Raw genomic sequence first — 20,998 nt, 5'->3', positions numbered from 1 at the left:
ATCTATGTTTTTCTAATAATTATCTAGTGCTTTATTTCATGCATGGTGTAAAATAATTTATTTTAAATACAGTATAATACCCTATGAAACATATGGCGTACCCTGAAGTAGTGTCGCCGACGTATGAGGTGCGCTATGCGCGCTCCTCCGCCCCGTAGTAAAAGTGTCGCCTAGCGTACGTGGTGCGCTGCGCGCGCTCCAATACCTCGCGCTCTCGGCGCCCTTATACTAAAATTATAAGTACCTCACAGCATACTTACAGGTCGCCCTGCGTGCATAAATACCTGCCACCTTCGGCACTATGATACTAAAAGCGATACCGTAGTGCAGAAACAATAAAATGTATAAGTTTAGTAAGTTTGTTTGGGTATATATAAAACAATGGAACCCAAAAAACAATGTAACTTTTAAATATAACTCCCCCAAATAACAAAGTCTCAAAAAACCCAACCAACACACCAACTCTTTCACCACACAATTTGTAACAAAATATTTTCTTCCACTCACTAAGGTCCTTCACACATTGCAGAGCCAAGGAGAAGATCTTCTTTAGAACCAGAACCGGATTCGAGGCATCGGCTGACTTCCATCATAACTGGGTCCACGGAAACTATTACTGGCATCATTGATACGCGGCACGAGGTAAGTTAGAAATATTTATAGTGTTACGTATAGGTCCTTCACTCATTGCAGAGCCGAGGAGATCTTCGTTAGAACCTGAACCGGACTCGAGGCATCGACTGACTTCCATCATAACTGGGTCCACGGAAACTATTACTGGCATCATTGATACGCGGCACGAGGTAAGTTCGAAATATTTGTAGTATTTATTACGTATAGGTCCATCATCATCGTCGCGCTGGTGGCCTAACGGTAGGAGCATGTGACTTTCAATCCGGTGGTCGCGGGTTCAAATCCCGGGCCATACCAGTGAGTTTTTCGGAACTTATGTACGAAATATCATTCGATATTTACCAGTTGCTTTTCGGTGAAGGAAAATATCGTGAGTAAACCGGATTATTCCCAATAAGGCCTAGTTTCCATACTGGGTTGGAAGGTCAGATGGCAGTTGATTTCGTAACAACTAGTGCCTAAGTCAAATCATGGATTTAGTTGTCAAGCGGACTCCAAGCTCCCATGAGTTCTGGGAAAATGCCGGGATAATGCGAAAAAGAAGAAGTATAGGTCCATCGTCACTCATTCCTGAGCCGAGAAGATCGTCATTAGGACCTAAACCCGACTCGAGGGAATATTTTGACTTTTACTTACTTCATTGAGTCATTATCACAGCGAAATTCCTCGAGGCCCAAGCTAAAATGGAGACCTTCACTAACGCTCGGTCAATAAAAAAACAATGACGCATTGTTAACGTTATCAAATCTCATCAGCGATGAAAATACCTAATGTAATGGGCCGTATCTGTCCCAAATGTGGCTTTTCATCAGAAAAGGTTCCTTATGTTTTACGTTTTCCTGATGGAAAGCCACAAATAGTATAGATATCGAACGTTGATTTCAAAGTCTTTGTTTCAACATCAATTTGACAGTATTTGATGTTTTAACTAACCTACTTTTTTATTCTAGGTACCAGTACCACCAGACCCACGAGCATTCGAGAAGCCTCGACGAGCGAACACACCACAATCCAACAGCCGACCCCTCCCCGCACCCCCTCCCGATAACTCTGAAGACCGACCCGATAGATCGGACAAACTACCCGACAGATTGGACAGAGTACCGGACAGATCGGACCGACTACCCGAAAGATCGGACAGACTACCCGAAAGATCGGACAGACTACCCGAAAGATCAGACAGACTACCCGAAAGATCGGACAGACTACCCGAAAGATCAGACAGACTACCCGAAAGATCGGACAGACCCGATCGATCGGGAGAAAGAACTGACAAACCAGAAAGGCTCCCAGAAAGAGAAAGAATACCAGAAAAAGAAAGAATACCCTTACCAACGGAAAGAGAACACAGGCCTGTCCCGGCAGAACGCGTTCTCGACAGAATACCCCCCGTTCCGGCAGAAAGAGAGCATAGGATAGAAAATAGAATACCAGAAAGAGATAGGGTACCTGTCCCCGACAATAGAGAGAAAGTAGTGCCTTCAGATAGACTAGAATCCCCACCAGTAATACCAGAGAAACCGGACAGGATATTTGACAGGGTTGAAAACAGGTAAGAATAAGATTTATGTAAAATTATCATTTTTAATACAACGTCGGGTGAGAATACGTTTGTGCCATACGCCACACCGCGAAATAGTTTACGATACAAGTGCGGAAAAGAGGAAATTCGAAGTGGACGAGTGGCGATAAATTAAAACACGACCGAAGGGAGTGTTTTAAATCGACACGAGTTGCGAATTACCTATTTGCACGTGTATCGTACTACGTTTTACAGTACATATGGCCCTTTAAACTTTGACATACGCACGAAAAGTGCTATTTTACGCACTAGTGCAGGAAAATAGGACCATATTATGTAGTATAAAAAATTTTTTTTCGTAGAGTTACATTTAGGAAATATTTAACTAATTTATCACTTAGGCACATATGTTTACTATTTATAGTACTATACAAATATTGTGAATGTACATATATATAACACCCCTCTTTTTGGGGGGGATTTAAATCGACCAAAAATCGTATAATTTTTGAATTAAACTGCGGAATAATGGCGTTGATTTATGTCGGTTTTGCAATTATAAAGAATAAAACCTTCAAATATTACATCATAAACCATCAACACAACTAAAATTATTAGACATTAAAACTTATACCTGAACATACTCGATCAATCATCAAATTAATAAATGACATTAAAATTAACTGGCCTAAAATTGGGTTTTAGTGTGTATGGGTGTATCTAACAATGATTTCTGGTTTCTTCTCAACAGAGCGCCGCCGCGGCAAAGGTCGTTGCCCACTAGTACTAGTGGGGGGGACATCCAACCAACCAAATCGACAACGATGCCAAAATTCCCGTCGGAAGAGAAAGATCCGCCGTACGAGAATGTGGCGGCGGAGAGGAATGAACTCGCTGTCGCACGTAAGTATCAATTTAAGGGAAAAAAAAACGATTAGTCGTATTCCGTATTCTTGTTAGCAAGAAAAAGTTTTTTAGAATGGTCATCAACAGAGGGTATTACTGCAATGTGCAGCACTAGCTCCTCTAGAAAACCATAGAGTAACTTATACATAAAAAGTATGCCTCAAAAGTTTTGACAGACAATAAGATATGACATTGATGCATCAAGGCGGTTTGTTAACAAGGGCATACCGGGAACCGCAAAAATCTACATTTAGTTATCTGCCTCTTTATCGCTCGAATATTCAAGAGTGATAGAGAGGTTAGATAACAAAATTTCGATTTTCTTGTTTCGTGGTAGACCCCTAGATTGTGACGGATAGTGGTAGTGACGCCTCCTATGCAGAGTTTCGCTTAATATTCCCTATTGATTAAAATGCAAAGATTCTGATTTCAGTTAATAAAAACTAACGAAAATTTATTTTCTTTTCCAGCCAAAAAATTCAACCCCCTAACGCACGACAAGAACGGCCGAAAGTACGCTGAGAACGTCTCGTACGAAAACATTAATTTAGACTACATTGCTCGGCTAGTAGGCGAGGGTTACCCTAAAGATATCGTTGTGCGAGCATTAGGCATCACTAGAAACGATTTGGAGATGGCGTGTGATATTTTACACGAATTCGGGTCGAAGGTGTCAAATAAGTGCTAGCTTTAGTTTAGTTTAATCGCTTAGTAAATGATGGGGAAACGTTAGACTAATTTTACCTTGTGTCCCAGGTTTGGAACATAAGATTTCGCCTCGTGTCCCATATTTGGAACATGGTTTAACCTTGTGTGCCATATTTGGAACACGCTCGCTTGTTTAATAAGTTCGTGTGGTATGCATCCTTCCTGAATTTATAGTACAAACATTGTTATAAATTGATGTTTATAATAAACTTGCGGGTTGCGAGTGTGATTAATGTGTTCCAAATATGGAACAAATTGTAAATTAAATTATTTATGTGAAATTTACTGGAAATAAATAGTTAATGAAGTCTGGAATTTTGTTATTTCAGTTTACAATATTAAATAATTTTAATAAGTCTAACGGTTTTTACCATCACTGCCATCTCATTAGTTTACCACATTTTAGTGTTAGCCCGCGTTTGCTCACAAATTATCAGCTTTATTTATTAAATCGCAAATTGTACATTTTGTGATAGTATCATTAACACCAATATTGTAAGAATCGTCATAATATAGACTCATATAGATAACTCTGAAAGCAATAGCAATCGTTCCTACTTCAACTTAAGCTGCATTTTGTAGTAGCTGTACATTTTCAAACCTGTATCTTGTAAACAATTACTATTGGGTGACTTTGTTATACAAAATTAGTGACTGGCTAAAAATAAGCCATTTTATTTAACCATTTGACCGCGTAACTGCCCGATTCAAACTTTAAGAAACGTCTATTAATAAATCTGGAAACGATATGGATTAGATGTGTCAGTGTCAAAAGTGACGGTTTTGTTTTAAGAAACGTCACATTTGACACTGACATATCTAATCCATGTCGTTTTTAGATCTATTCATTGACGTATCTTAATTAATGTTCGAATCGGGCCGAAAGACGAGAAATAACGCGCGCGACTTCAGCTCAATATCAACCTTCGGGCCTTCAAACAAGGTTCAGGTTTGATGCCAGATTCACAAATTTTGTATTGTCTGCCACGTAGTAAATATTAGTACTCGTAACATAACCAACGTATCACATGACAACGAAGATGTGCAGAAAGCAACGAAATCTGGCATTCGGTAACAAACACGTACAGATGTTCCAATAAAATGTTGAATTTTCAAGATCTTGAAACTAGTGGCGTATGGTGTCAAAGATTTCATGATTGTATTAAAACATGTGTAAAATCGAAAAAAAAATCGACGCATGAATTTATTTTAGACTAAGGTGCAGAGGGCAAATTATTCCGATTAGGGGAAGATTTTGGGAAGATATTTCGATTAGTTGAATTATCTCGCAGTCGAAATTGCCTTAATTAAACCTTAAATTTTTAAGGGCTGGTTTTTATTTTGTTTTCCATTCTTTTTTCGCTAGCTTTTGATAAAATTTGGTGGATTTTTATAGTTCTCTATTCTGTACATTATAAATAAGCGCAATTTCATCGTATGTCCAACATTCCACTGAGTTACGAAAAATATAGTAGTTTCGTACCTATACGGAAAATTACATTAGTACCTAAATTTTTTCGGGACAAGCTGTGATTTCATTATCATCCAACTAAAAAAAAAATATTGTTGTCTGTAAAGTCGGTTTACGGACGATAATTTTGTGTGATAACGTCATAAGAAAACATTACGTAACGTTACCATGGAGATCCGTCCACAACGTTACCATAGAGATTTGTCCACAGCGTGACACTTTTTCGTGCATGCTACCGGTGTTCATCGATTTACAAGACGTTATCAAAAATCGACAGCAATATCAAAATCGGCCCGGATTTTGTTTTAGATTTACACATTTAGTACCTACAATCAGAATCTTTGGTATAGTCTAGTGGTTAGTTGGTTGAAACTGTTATCCAATTATACTGGTCATGTCCAAAGAACTTTTCCATCCACTCATCATCACCTTCAAAATAAAGTACGCTACTCATCCATTTTATAAAAAAAAATAGATTTAAATTCATGATGACGAACACGATTGATAATGATATGATTAAGGATTTTATTTTCTAATAGCATAGTTTAAATAATTGATAATAATTCAAATTAAAAGTCGCCATTGTTGTTAATCTCGGTGTTTTTGTATTTAAACATTTGTAAATAGTTTTTTAAATACCTTTTTAATCTGACATGTGGCGAGATTTTTCATATAACCTATACGGTTTCATTTCTAAAAAACGTGTGATAGTATTATAGGCTTATTAAAAAACAAACTTAAAACTATAGACGATAAAGCACATTTTTATATAACGACGTATTTATTTTGCTTCGATCTTAAAGTAGTCACATAAACAATTTTAATTCCAGTTTTTTCTTATCAGTATTCATCTTACTCATAAGCTAATTTCAGTAAGCATTGTAAATATATTTGTAAAGTAAATATTACTTATATTTTCATATGAAAAAATGCTGTCTTAAAACTACTTAAATAGTCGTTCATATAGATTATATTTTTTAAAAATGTGTATAATGAATGATTGTAATTAAATACAAATTTTGACACTCTGACTTATGACATTTGCAATATTAATATTTAGCATAACTATTCTACTTTAAATTGTTGATGTAAATATATTTTTACTGTTCGAACTCTGCGGACATCTTCCTTTTTTAATGAATTAAGAAACTAGTATGATTTTAGTTGAACATTGTACGAGCTTAAACTGCACCAATGTTTTTTTTCTTATATCTTTAATCCTACTTTTTCTACTAACTTTTAATAAATTGACAAATATATTGATCCACATACAAATCTTCTTTTTGATTTTAAATAAAATAGTAGAGAAAATTTAGCATTATAATTATTAAAATAACACAACTATAGACTTAAAGCAAAATCGGCTAGGGCCGATTTGTGTTATTTTCGTTTTTTGTTTTGTTTAGCAAACCTCAGCAATCATTGTTTAAACAATAACCCATCGCTTGAGTAAATACTTATAATCGAAATACCACAAATCGGTCTGGGTATATTGCCATAAACATAGCTGTCATCTGTCACGTTCATAATAAATTATCTAAATAGCGAAAGCATAAATCCATATAACTTTAACAACCAATCTGTGTGTCTACTAAGTACAGACTACCCATATTACATTTTTCGTAATTATCCTAAAAGATGACAGATGATTTGTGACCAAAATTTCTGCGCTTGTATTTATTAAACTAACTTTTTTGATATTGCATATATCTATACGTTATGGTCAAAGTGGCAAAGATAAATATGAACCCTATGCACAGTGGGACATATATGACCCATTGAAAAAAATCCTATTAAGCATCAGACCAAAAATTAACTCTAGGCATAGGCTGTCTTTGCCACATTAAATAATAATTTTATTGACACAGAAGGTGCAGGAATAATTTTATTTTCGCTTATCGCGCTTTAAATAACCTGACTGAATTTTAGTAGTTAATATTTTGCTAATCAATGACATGAGAAGAAACAAGCCATACAGGTTTTAATAAAACAAAACTAAAGTTGGTCAAGCAGATCTTGTCAGTAGAAAAAGGCGCCAATTTTGAAAAATGTAGGCGCGAAGGGATATCGTCTCATAGAAAATTAGAATTTCGCGCCTTTTTCTACTGACAAGATTTGCTTGGCCATCTAAGATATGTCTAGTTATAAATCATAACTAGAGCTCTTCTGATAACTTAAATTACTTAACTGTTTAAATTGATTAATTTCCGAAAAAATCGGAGCGTCTTCTCGACACAGATTTTTTTAAATTTTGCTCAATTTAGTATTCTGAAAATTGTACGTCATTGAGTTTTACTGTTTTTATTTAACCTATTTGCTTCTTTATTCTTATGTCATTGTTGCTATTTAATTTTCTTTATAATAATTAATCCAATCCATTGTAATCATACCCCCGTAATTTAATATTACCATTGTAATAATATTAAGTAGTTTATCAGGACCGTAAGGTATTTATGAATAAATACATATCCACCAGTGCGCTAGTCAAATTATATACTTGGACATAAAATGTATAGCAAATGTGTGTAATAACACTTCGGGTGTATTTGTGTTTTCACGAATTTATCCGAAGTGAAATCTTAAAAACCTTGTACAAATATCTCTAGTACTAGTGACCCATTAGAAATTTAACTGTATCAAGATAAAAAGGGACAGTGATTTAAAAAGTCATAAAAAAATACATTTGTGCTAAGATGCATTAGGGTAACTTTATGCTTAGTCCAATTCTACTACATTAGAAGACCAAAACCAGTAAGACCAGTAAGACCAGTTGGAGTTTTACCAAAGTATAAAGTGATTTTAGTTTAGTACTTTTGAAAATTAAAGTCATCCTGTTTTGCACCTAATAGATAATATTACACACATAGCTTTATATTCTTGTCCAAAGTTGTAATAATAGTATCTTATAATCTTAGGCTGTGTATACACTATCGCTTAGTGAAAATGAATATAAACCATGATAAAATATTAGCGAGAACAGAATAAATAATGTGTATACATTACAAGTCACAAAAACCAAAACATTATTATTTTTCTGCATTCATTTCACAATTACATGACATAATCTCATTATTTATGTATAAAATCACTATGAACGCAAAAAAAAATTGATTATGTACGTTATTTGAATTATAAAGGAAAATGGAAATCATGTGGAACATTTACATTATGAACTAACACGAGAATGCCTTTATTATTCTTGAGCAAATGAGATAAATGTGTCAGTCCAAATAAAAGGGTAAAGTAATTTATCATTCTGTGGGTCATATTTGACCCACAATGCACAGAAAGCGTTAAAGATATTATGGACAAGTTCGCAACATTGTAAATTTAATAAAGTCATTTAATTAATTCCTCGTTTATATTAACGGGCTTGTCCCTAGTATCTAAAACATGTCTAGTGTCGGACCAAGCTAACTATGCACAAATTTTTCAGTGACTGTTTCTCGCCATAAAATGTATGTTTCAAATTGACATTTAATGTCCAATTACTATGAAAATACTACGTTGTTACGTTGAAGAAGGTGTGCGGATTTAGCTTAGATGGACTCCATAAATGCAACAAATATGTAAGGTCAGATATGTTATTGGAAAAATAGGGGGCAAAAGAAACACTTATAGGGAATTCTCAAAAGTCCTTTTGCTCCGAGCAAAATAAACTATGTTTGCCTTAACCTAGGTTAAGGCAAACATTATTTATTTTAGTTTGTACACCACCTACACTTTTTTATTTTCTAAATTTTTAAGTTATTTCTACTCAGAATTTCGAGCTTTTTCTATCCTATTTTTTCTCCTATTAAGGAGAAAGAAAGTGGCCCAAATGTCCATACATTTTCGATCGTTCCATTCCGTTATTGCCATATAAAAATGGTAACAGAATGGAAATAAACAACTTGGTGCACTTTTTTCTCCTATGAGATCCTTTTATATCCTAAAGAGCTCGTGATTCTGAGTAGACATTACATAAAAATGTCCACATTAAAAAAAGTGTATTGTACAATATTTAATAAACTGGCCTAAACCAAGAAAAGTCTGCAGTGATTTTGATAGCCCACGCAGTGCAAGTGTAATTTATACGTCATAATTTCATAGAAGTATGACGTTTAGAATAACACTTGCACTGCGTGGGCTATCAAAATCGCTGCGGACTTTTCTTGCAGGTCTAACTCTACCTATATGTTGCCCTTATATTTGGACATTGTTTTCGGTTTGTAATGTATAATGATTATCATATCAAGTCACGTCAAGCGAATAAATACCTCATTATACAAACCTGTGGGTTTACTAACGTTTCTTGTTAAATTTGGAAGCTATGATGGGTTTGGAATGCGGAAGAACATTTGATACTTACTGTTTTTAAAGTACCCGACTGTTTCCATCTCTGTCGTACGCGCATATTACTGTCTCACTCTCACAATGGCATTGACAGCAATATAACTATGCGCTTGCGATTGAGATAGGCACAGGTGGGTTAATGTACGACATTCTCCGTGCTTTGTGTTCTTACTTTAGTAGTGTTTGAAAAGTAGTGAATCCTTCATCAAAAGATATCTTTGAATGGTCGTAAATTAAGCGTCCGTTTTAATGCGGGGTTTGTCATGCGTTAAATTAAAAATAAGATAAAACATAGGTAATTCGCTAGAAACTAAACTAAAAAAGAATTCTATTCACCTATAAACAGAATTCATTTTAGTATAAGGTTTCAATAACTGGCCACCTTATACTAAAATAAATTCTATTTAGGGGTCATCCATTAATTACGTCACACGAATTTCTAGGTTTTTTTTACCTCTCCCCCCCTCCTTGTCACACTTGGTCACATTTGGCAAACCCCTCCCCCCTGGTGTGACGTCACATTTCTTCAACGAAATCGGCAAATATTTATTTAATATTTTATCAAAATATTTTTGACAAAAGAAATATTAGTAATTTTATAACCCAAAACTGATTAAGAAATAAAATTAAACGAATAAAAACGATTATCGTTTAAAAACCTTGTTATTTAAATGATAATTAGCGCATAAAATAATTTAAATACATTTTCGGTTACTGATGAAGTTAAAGTGACGTCACAAAGTTTATGACTCCCCCCTCCCCCTTGTCACAACATGTCACATTTTCTTGACCCCCTCCCTCCCCCTAAACGTGTGATGTAATGAATGGATGACCCCTTATAGGTGAATAGAATTCATTTTTAGTTTAGGGCGGCCAGTTGCTAAAACCGGCCAGGTACTGTCGAATTAGCCTACGTTGATATAAAACAAAAGTTTTACGAAAATTAGAAAAATAGTATCAAATGTTCAAAAGAGTACCGACAACATAATGGTCTGAATTATTCTTTTGTTTTATCTATTAAGTTTTTTGATTATGTTGAATTTTTCGGTGGATCTGTATTTTTTACCAGTTAATGTAACTAGCTCACGGATCCACGAAAAAAACACATTTATTAGTTTTATATAGAGTGAAAAAGTTTTTAGGTTATTTTTTGCGTGGATCCGTGGCGCATGGAGGATTGTTTAGTTGGTAACTGTTCGAATATTTGGCTACGATTGAATTGTTACTGAGGCTGGCTGGTTTTACGCTTTAGTAAGGATATGTTGCAAATATATTATAATTCAGTAAAATTATTTTTGTCGTTTTAACTTTACCTGAAACACTCACTCACTCACACTCACTCACTAACACTCACTCACTCACTGACTCAAACTGACAGGCTAACTCAGATTTAACTATTTGTTGTGCTGGACTGGTTTTGATACGACTTTAAAGAGCGTATCTGAATAGGGAATATTACGCAAAACTCTGCGTAGGAGGCGCCATTACCACTATCCGTCACAATCTGGGGGTCTACCGCGAAACAAGAAAATCGAAATTTCGTTATCTAACCTCTGTATCACTCTTGCATATTCGAGCGATAAAGAGGCAGATAACTAAATTTCGGTTTCGCGTTTCCCGGTAGCTTCTTAACAAACCGCCTTGATGCATCAATGTCATATTTTACTGTCTGTGAAAACTTGTCAAAAACAGTTTAAGGCACAGTATGTAAAAGTTACTCTATGATTTACTAGCTAGCTTAGTGCTGCACTCTGGCGGCAGAACATTGCAGTATTACCCCTATTGAAAAGTGACAGTCGTGCGTGAGATGCGCCCCAATCACCAAGACGATTGTCAAGGTCATATCAAAACCTGATCAAACCCGTAACAAATGGTTGAATTTGAATCCAGCACCTGTAAGTAAAATAATATAGCACAAACACTAAACTGCAAACATCATTCTGAAATACTAATTTCAATTATGATAACTATGATTCAATACTTTATAGTTGAAACGTGGACTATAAAACTCAACTAAATTAAGTTTACGTAACAAGTAATAGCTTGTATAAAATAGTCAACATGATTTATAGTCCGGAGATTAATTTTGTCTTTACTGCATTGTGTTTAAATTTTATTTATTACATATACATTTTATTACATCATAGCGGAATAAGATTTAAATGATTTTGTTGTGGATTATGTGCATTTTACACGTATGTAAATCAGAATTTGATCATTGAAAAAGTTATTCAAATCATACATAACGTAGGTAGGTAGGTAATTTTATTTTATACTATCCTACTAAACTTGGCCAATGTTACGTTCATGATAGGTACCTACTCATATAATATTAATCATATGTAAGTAGGTGTACTGAAATAGATATCTAAAAGAAAAAATTAAAAAAATATTGCCACATAATTAAATTTCTTACAAAATATTGAACTTTTGCAATGTTTTTACAGTTCTACGTATCATGTCATTACCCAATCCACACTGACTTTGAGAAACTGGGTGAAATAACTGTAAATGATGAAAAATACAAACTTTTACGACCAAGTACCCACATAATAAAAGAAGAATCAGTACTAAGGGGCAGAAAAGATAACAATCGACCATATCCAAAACTTTGGCACCAATGGTCAAGCTCTAAAAAAAGTTTTACAAAAAATATTCCAAATATTCGCTCATTACGAAGACAGGAAAGAAATACTGAGTCTCCCGGATTGAAAGAGAATCGTTTTAGAGGTCTAAAACGTTTAAAAGCAAGAAATAAGTCACATAACTCCTTACGAACACAAGAAAAAAATAGTACAAAAGATAATCAAACTGCGAAGGTCACACAAAATGGTACAGAAGGTACTATAGTGTTCAGCATGTATTGTCCGTTTTTAGGGCAGCTTCAGTTCGTCCGTAGATATAATACTGTTACGTATGAGCCTTTAGAATGGTGGCCATGGACTACTACAGCAAAACCATAAGAAGACCCGTTAATACGATATGCCGCGTAAAATACCATTTTACTCTAATCGCTGCTGTTTCCATACACATTTTTTTACGATTAATAAGCTTTTCGCTTAATCCAGATAAGCCTAAAGCTAAAAAAATACCCTTAGATGTTTTATGATTTTTCGATATATTGTCAATAAAAAATATAGGTATATCGGTGTTATAAGACCTGGTAGGAGAATGTGGGTTAAAATGAGTTTTTGATGTCGTCCCATCAAAATTTTAAGCGGGTTTTACTGTAGGTATTTCTTTATAGGAGCTGGCGATGCCATTTGGAGTTACTCCAGCGACGTTGGAATCGTATGATGAGATGTCAGGAAGAATTAAAGGTTACATAGGTAACGTTTTCCATTTCAGCGATCAGGGAAGCTGGCTGGCTGCCTTCACTGGCTTTTAAAAATTTCGGTGGTTAAAAAAATCGTTAAGTAGATTGTGGATTTGATCATTTTGGTACAAGTTAATGATTACTATTACTTAATCTGACGGTTACAGTATATTCGACACCCGATTCTCAAATTGTAACCGTCAGATTAAGAAACCACAATATAGGTACTTTTTTGTACATAGTGTTCATTTATCTATCATTTTTATTTTTTACTCTCAATTGCTCAAAGGTAGATTGGAAGGAAAAAGTAGGGAGCCTACCTAGGGTAGTTTTCCCTTATAGGGATAAGTTCGTCTTTGAACAGTCAAGTTTAAAAATATTGGTGCAATCATCTCAATAATATGTCCCATAAGTAGCTCTTATATCAGCGAATTAAGAACTATGGGACATATTTTTGAGTAAGTTATCTACACCTATATTTTTACACTTGACTCTACATTGTATAGGTACTTTTTGTTTTCTTGTATCTTAACCTGTCTTATGTACAATAAAGTGTTTACATACATACATACTGCAATTTTGGGTCCATCATTCGACGCGAGAGGTATAATAGTGCGACATAAAATAGTAGAAATTAAATAAAATGGAACTAAAAAATCCGTACTAAATTGTTGCCATGTTTAAGCATTTTACGTCAAAAATGTGACAAGTACGTAGGAAGTGGCGCCCTCAATAATTTTCTACAATATCTTGTCGGACTACAGTGGAATCCGTTTACTATGACTCCGCCTATACTGACCAACCGCTTACTATGACGTAATTACTGTGCGAAGTTTGGTTTTCATATAAAATTCTTTGTGATAAAGTCGGATAAGATGACTTCCCTTATAGTGGCAAATCGCTTACTATGAATCCTATTTTCTTGAAATTATGTCCGGTTATACTGACACATTTGCTGGTTTTTGTGGCCGGTCCTACGTTTTTCCCTGAGAGGACGTTTGGTGCGTGCGTGGCGAGTAAGTTGTTTTAGTTTTGTTTCTCAGTGACAAGTTGATAATTGGTACAAGGTTAATAAAGCTCATCTCTCACAAAGGATTTGAGATTAATTTGGAAAAATTAACAAAAATAAGAAATTAATCAACTGTGCTTTATATGACATCCGCTTAGTATGACGTGTTTGTCACTTCCCTTCGATGTCGTTATAATCGGATTCTACTGTATATAGATACCTTTAGACGCCTATAAAGGTCAGACAGCTAAACGAGAACCCTAATCAGAGTGACAGTTGCCGAGGTGACAGCGGGTGACATGTCCACGACTCAACTTGTCAAGGTCGCGGGCTTTGGGTAAACAAGGTTATTTATTACTAGCTTTTGCCCGCGACTTCGTCTGCGTGGAATTAGTGACAGCAGCCAAAGTAAGTATAGCGCCTGGATAATGCTAATAGCAATCAGGCAATGCATTAACTCTTTCAATTCCACCCCTCTTTGCACTCTCTTCAGGAATGATTTCCGACATAAAAACTATCCTATATGTCCTTCCCCGGGACTCAAACTATCTCTATACCAAATTTCAACAAAATCGGTTCAGCGGCTTAAGCGTGAAGAGGTAACAGACAGACAGACACACTTTCGCCTTTATAATATTAATATTAGTATGGATTGATCTTAAGAGGGGAAGTATAGCTACTGACAAAAGATACATTTTTCATACAATTTCCATTTCGGGAAATAATTTTTCGGTTATTTTTTTCTTATCCGTGTTTGTTTGTGCAACTAAACGGATTTTCACAATTTCCGACACCGAGATATAACTCACAGTTTGACTCTGATGATGGTTTTTAGGGTTCCGTACCCAAAGGGTAAAAAACGGGACCCTATTACTAAAGGTGACAGTCCATTTCCAACGACAGCTGCACTACTGTTCATTTTACTATGGAAATTGACAATAACACCGACGCGTTCAGTACCAGTAGTGCAGCTGCGGTCAGAAATGGAATGTTACCATTAGACTCCGCTGTCCGTCGGTCTGTCACCAGGCTGTATCTCATGAACCGTGATAGCTAGACGGTTGACATTTTCACAGATTATGTAGGTACATATTTCTGTTGCCGCTATAACAATAAATACTAATAAAAAGTACGGAACCCTCGGTGAGAAAGTTCGTTTCGCACTTGGCCGGATTTTTACATTGCTTATTTTTTCTCCAATATGGCTACAATATTTAAAGAAACTGAGTAGGTAGAGTCGGGCCAAGATAAGTCTGCATGGCATTTGCCAATGTCAAAGTGTGGCCAATGGCAATGTCATCATTAATTACTCTACGAAAATATGGGATTCCTAATGACACTCCCTCATACCGATCTGTTAGTGTCAAAAGTGACATTTCTTCAACCAAAGATCAGTATCGTATCAGATCTAATAACTAAAACTCGAATTGGCCCGTTTGTTCCGTTGTAATATTAATAATATTGATATTTTAATACTTACCGATAAAAATGTCGTTGAAATCTACATTCGTTACGCAGCTAATGAAAATACTACGTTCTGTTATGTTTGGATAACAAAATTAACAAAGTACAGTCACCAGCGGGCTCAGCACGGTTCCATTTTTATCGACTATCACTATGCGCGTCCCTTTCGCACTTACATACTTGTTAGAACGTGACAGGCATGGCGACAAGGGATAAAAACGCGACCGTGCTACGCCGCCTGCAATAATAAGTCACACAACGAAGGCCGCAACAACATCTGAGTCGATCTTATTTTTAGAGCCATAAGAGCATGTCATATATTTTTGCGGCCTTTGAAGAGTAACATATTTGCAGATGACTGTACCTAAATGGAAGTGTAAGGTAGAATATTATACAATATACATTTTTAACCGCGTATACACCGACAAGAAATTGTAGAAATTAAAAAGTGGCAACATCGTAGAATTTCTTGTCGGTCTATATGTCGGCGGCCCATCGTAAGATCAGGCAGATCGTAGAGTCGGACCAAGAAAAGTCTGCAGCGGATTTGATTAGCCCACGCAGTGCAAGTGTCATTTATGCGTCATAATTTCATAGAAGTTTGACGTTTAAAATAACACGTGCCCTGCGTGGGCTATCAAATCCGCTACAGACTTTTCATGGATTGACTTTAATATTCCTGTTTCATGTTTTGACGATAGTCACATTAAACTAATATAGGTAGGATAGGTTCGTTAGGTTGCTTCAGATGCCCGAAGGGCAAACTGCCCAGAAACAGGAGCCCCGCGTAATATTTAGCGGGGCTCCGTCGACACAGGGAACGAGTCAAGGATTTTCACGATTCACGATATGCCTAGGAATTTCACGATATGCGTGATCTTACGATCGGCCGCCGACATATATATTTCAACGAATCACAGGTCACAGCTAGGAAAGATAACAATGATAGCAAATGCCAAACAGTATTTTTAGTTTGGCAAATTGTCGATGAACGACTGTTAACTTCGCTAGGCCTCCAGATCTCGCGGTTCTTTAATGAACAGCACTTACAATTTTGAGATTTGTCACGCGTGGCTCACTCCGCGATTTCGTCGCGTACTCTACAAGTACATGCGGCTCACACCAATTTTGGTGTCTAGCAGTAGTGGTTGCCGCGCACCGCTACGGAACGGACGCCTGCTCGCTTGCGCCACCTTGCGGTCATATCTGTCGTAATAGACGCGTATTGTTAGAGAGCGAACCTTCTGTACCTAGAATTATTTATTCTGTGGTTCTGTCCTTTATTGACCGAGCGAGTGCAAAGCGTAGGGTTTTATAATTCACTTTGGCCAAAACATGCTTTGTATGTCCGGATGTCAGATTGCTCTCTGCAGGAGGGTCATTATGATTGCAATAAGTGTAATAACTGCCAAGAAATTTTAATCTGGATTTTTTATATGATCTGTCAGTATAACACTTTAAACTCTCGCGTTTTGTACACGTATTTAATTACACAAACGGGTTTACCGCGATATAATTTCATTGTTTTTACCTTTAATTCCGACGTTTCAGCTGAGTTGCACCAGCTGTGGTCACGGAAAGACTGACGTCCCAACAAATGTCAACGGAGATATTAATAAAACACCACTAAACTACCCGAAATTAGTTTATAAAAATGTTCGGGGTAGACAAAGAAATTGCAGCTACCCGTTAAAGTTTAATGTTTATTGTCCACGGCACGACACGCAACACTCACAGTATCCGTACACTGGTCCGAAGATATATCCGCTGGTTTCAACATTTGAATCACTGGTCCCCAAGTAGACGATAATTTGTACCCGCCCATATAACCATTCCAGTCGCAGAATCACAAAGTGGTAACTAAATGTCAGATGTGTCGTAACAGAGTCCACACAATGTGTCTAGAATTGTTTCGAAACAAAGTGTCGTCGCCGTGTCTACACTTTTCCGTAACAAGGTGTCGACACATTTGTGTGCACTTTGCGTGCGGTTTGCGACTAAATCTGACAGCAAATGTCAATATAAAATACCTCTTGAAAACCAAGGTTTGTCAAACTACTATTAGTGTCTCGTGTGCTCGTAATTCTAGTAAGTCATCATGGGCAATGCAAATGATAATAATCGACCGAAACCATATAAACACCCAACACCCGTCAACCTTTTACAAAAAAGTTTTTAAAGAAATGCAATAAGCTACTTAGGTCAGGCAACGAATGCTCCAAAAGTTGTAGAGGGAAATGCTCGGAACACAATTTTTGACTCCGTAACTCGGTTTGACAAGTTAGGAGGTGAACATATCAAAAGTCCCCGGCCGTAGCCCTTGAGCAGGGGGGAGAGAGGGGGCTTTGAAGGTCCCATTTTCCGGTTTTTCGATTATATCTCGGAAACTATGCATCTCAGCGACATGGCCACTTATACAAAATTAAAGTTAATTTAATTTGTTACAAGTTTATTCCGTCAATTTTTTCGATATGTTGAATAGTTTTTGAGATATCCGCTCTTGAAAGTTTATTTAGGGCTCTCAATTTTATCTTGATATATCTATATCAGTGAAGGTGCTAGGCCGTGTTTGGTATCGTTTTCGTATAAATCTGGGGTGCTGAATCCATTTAAGGTATCACATTGACACCATTCCATAAAATAAAATAAAATATTTTTAGTGTTCCGTACCTCAAAAGGAAAAAACGGAACCCTTATAGGATCACTCGTGCGTCTGTATGTATGTCCGTCTGAATACACAAAATAGTTCTTTACCTATAGATGACAGGAAAACCTATTAGAAATGTGCAGTCAAGCGCGAGTCGGACTTAATGTACGGAACCCTTAATACGCGAGTCCGACTCGCACTTGGCCGGTTTTTTTGAAACTCCTCTTGACGCTTAACCGCTGAACCGATTTCGTTGAAATTTGGTATAGAAATAGTTTGCGTCCCGGAACAGGACATAGGATAGATCTTATAACCAAAATCATCTTTTGAAGGTGTGAAAAGTGGCGTGGAAATTTGTACGGGAAATCAATAACCGCTGAACCGATTTATATGAAATATGGGATGGTCTACATCTTTGATTTAGTTAAAAATGATGAAAAAACATGACTTCAAACCTAAACTTAAACAGTATTAACTTCAAGAAGTCAATTCTGAATTCCCCCCTACACCTCATTTCACACCTTTAAAGGATGATTTTTGAGATAACTTATTATATCCTGTCTCGGGACTCAAAATATATGTGTACCAAATTTAAATTAAAACTGTTCAGCAGTTTAAGCGTGAAGAGGAGTTTAAAAGAAAGTATTTTAATAAGTTTATATGTTTTTACTTCGGAATGGTGTCAATGTGATACCTTAACTAAATTTGGTACCTACTGCGAATTTATACGAAAACGATACCAAACATGGCCTCGTAGCTTTACTGTTGTAGAAGTCAAAATAAAATTAAGAGCCCTAAATTCTTATTACTTGGCCAAACTTGTGTAGAAGGAAAAGGTAAAATAAAAGTCTTCGGCAGGAATATAAGACACAAATATATATATTTTTTTGCGTTACTATTTCATTCATCAAATATAAACATACCTTGATTATACTATTCTAGTGAGATCCTCATAGATAAACAAAAACATTTACTTAAAAAATTACAAGGTCGAAATGTCACGGAACTTGTGAGAGTAATATGTGAAAAATAAAAACTTTTATGACAAAAAAAATCTGGACACAATTTAAGAATCACCCAATTGCGTCGAGGAATCATCTGTATTTTTGCTTGTTTCATTTCCTCCTCGCTTCTTTTTTGTCCTTTGCATTCTGTAGCAATTTGTTAGATCTGAAAATAAAGATAACTTGCGTCGTCACGGATGTCGATTTATAGGTTTTACGGAGTGCAGAATTCGAAAACGATGATCATTTTATAATCCAAGATGGCGGCTACGTATTTTGTCATAAAAGTGGAATCCAAAATAGTCATCATTTTCGAAATCTGCGCCCCCTAAAACCTATAAAACGATATCCATGACGACTTTTATGACATAGTGCATTGCCGCCATTTTTAAATTGAAAATGTTATCATTTTCGAAATCTGCGCCCCCTAAAACCTATAAAACGACACCCATGACGACTTTTATGACATAGTGCATGGCCGCCATTTTGGATTTCAAAATGGTCATCATTTTCTAAATCGGGGCCCCCTAAAACCTATAAAACGACATCCATGACGACTTTTATGACATAGTGCATGGCCGCCATCTTGGAATCCAAAATGGTCATCATTTTCGAAATCTGCGCCACCTAAAACCTATAAAACGACACCCATGACGACTTTTATGGCATAGTGCATGGCCGCCATTTTGGATTCCAAAATGGTCATCATTTTCAAAATTGGGGCCCCCTAAAACGTATAAAACGACATCCATGACGACTTTTATGACACAGTGCATGGCCGCCATTTCGGATTCCAAAATGGTCATTATTTTCGAAATCGGCACTTCCTAAAACCTATATATCGACACCCATCTCGACTTTTATGACAAAGTGTTTAGCTACCATCTGCATGCAAGACATTTCTATTATTTTTACGTACAAAAATGGCCCCCTGTCAACTTTCAATCGAGATTTAATCGATAATTTATTCGATTAATATTCAGATTAATTCAATTTCAATCTATGTTAGGTCGACTAAACTAATCGCGATTAAAATTTGAGAATTAACTTTTTTTATTCCATTAATTAGTCGAATAAACAGTTAATCGATTAATGCCCATCTCTGACCACGGCATTTTTACACTTTGAGAATATCTGAAAACAAATCAACACAAGGAGCCATTTTGCAAATCCAGTAACTTTGTTATTACTTTTGACAGCGCGTGTCATGTGTCAACACAGAGTCGACACAAAGTCGAAACATTGCAACTACTTTGTGACTGCAATATTTCTCAGCCTTAACCCATATTTATACATCATAATTAACAAGTTTCGTAGTATGTAAAGTAAAGCGTTATTTCTGTTATTTAAGTATAGTATACGCATCGAAGTACTAAAAATGCTTCAAATAATATAGTTATGAACACAGGCACTGAGAAGTAAACAATTTCATTTCCGGCTAAACTAAAACAATGTGGTGGCGCGTTGATTATATTACACTTAGTTTATCAAATCACTCGAGCATTTTAATTCCCCATAATAATTTAAGTCCTATTGTAATATAAATGCAAACAATATATAATTACGTCTTGTAATCCGTTTTAGAGATGGCGTATTAATGTCACTTATTTTTATTTAAGTATTTTTCCATCTGACAGTTTCCATTTGACAGGAACAAAATGAACGAATGAACGAATGATTTTGGCATAAAGTAGTCGCAAACCCGAAACAATGTGTGCACACGGCGACCACACTTTATGTCACTTTGTGTCATGTGTCGACCCTTCCCCATTTCTGGTAACTGTGTCGACACGGCGACGACTCTGCGACTGGAATTGTGACCGAAACAGACGGTGTCGACACAAGATGTGTCAACACCGCGTCGTAACGGCGACTGGAAATGGTTGTATGGGCGTCCTCACGATTGAAATTTTTAGGGTGTTTTTTAATTTCAATCGCCTCTCTCACGATCCGCGAATAATAGTGTCGCTCGATGGAGTGGAC

The 20,998-nt window shown here is 36.1% G+C and overlaps 1 protein-coding gene across 1 annotated transcript in view; it reads left to right on the top strand.

Moving 5' to 3' along the window:
• LOC134801890 (E3 ubiquitin-protein ligase CBL) overlaps positions 1-4,542 on the top strand; it is a 154,066-nt gene extending 149,524 nt beyond the window's left edge. Inside the window, exons 11-14 of the mRNA XM_063774543.1 lie at positions 530-646; positions 1,591-2,185; positions 2,907-3,058; positions 3,532-4,542. Of these exons, the coding sequence (XP_063630613.1) occupies positions 530-646; positions 1,591-2,185; positions 2,907-3,058; positions 3,532-3,749 (1,082 nt within the window). The 3' untranslated portion in view covers positions 3,750-4,542. The remainder of the gene's footprint in view (positions 1-529; positions 647-1,590; positions 2,186-2,906; positions 3,059-3,531) is intronic.
• The last annotated feature ends 16,456 nt before the right edge of the window (positions 4,543-20,998 follow it).

Source organism: Cydia splendana, chromosome 23 (genome assembly GCF_910591565.1).
Source record: "Cydia splendana chromosome 23, ilCydSple1.2, whole genome shotgun sequence".
NCBI lineage: Eukaryota > Metazoa > Arthropoda > Insecta > Lepidoptera > Tortricidae > Cydia > Cydia splendana.
Note: the sequence above shows the minus strand (reverse complement) of the source record. Positions and strands in the feature narration are given on the sequence as shown.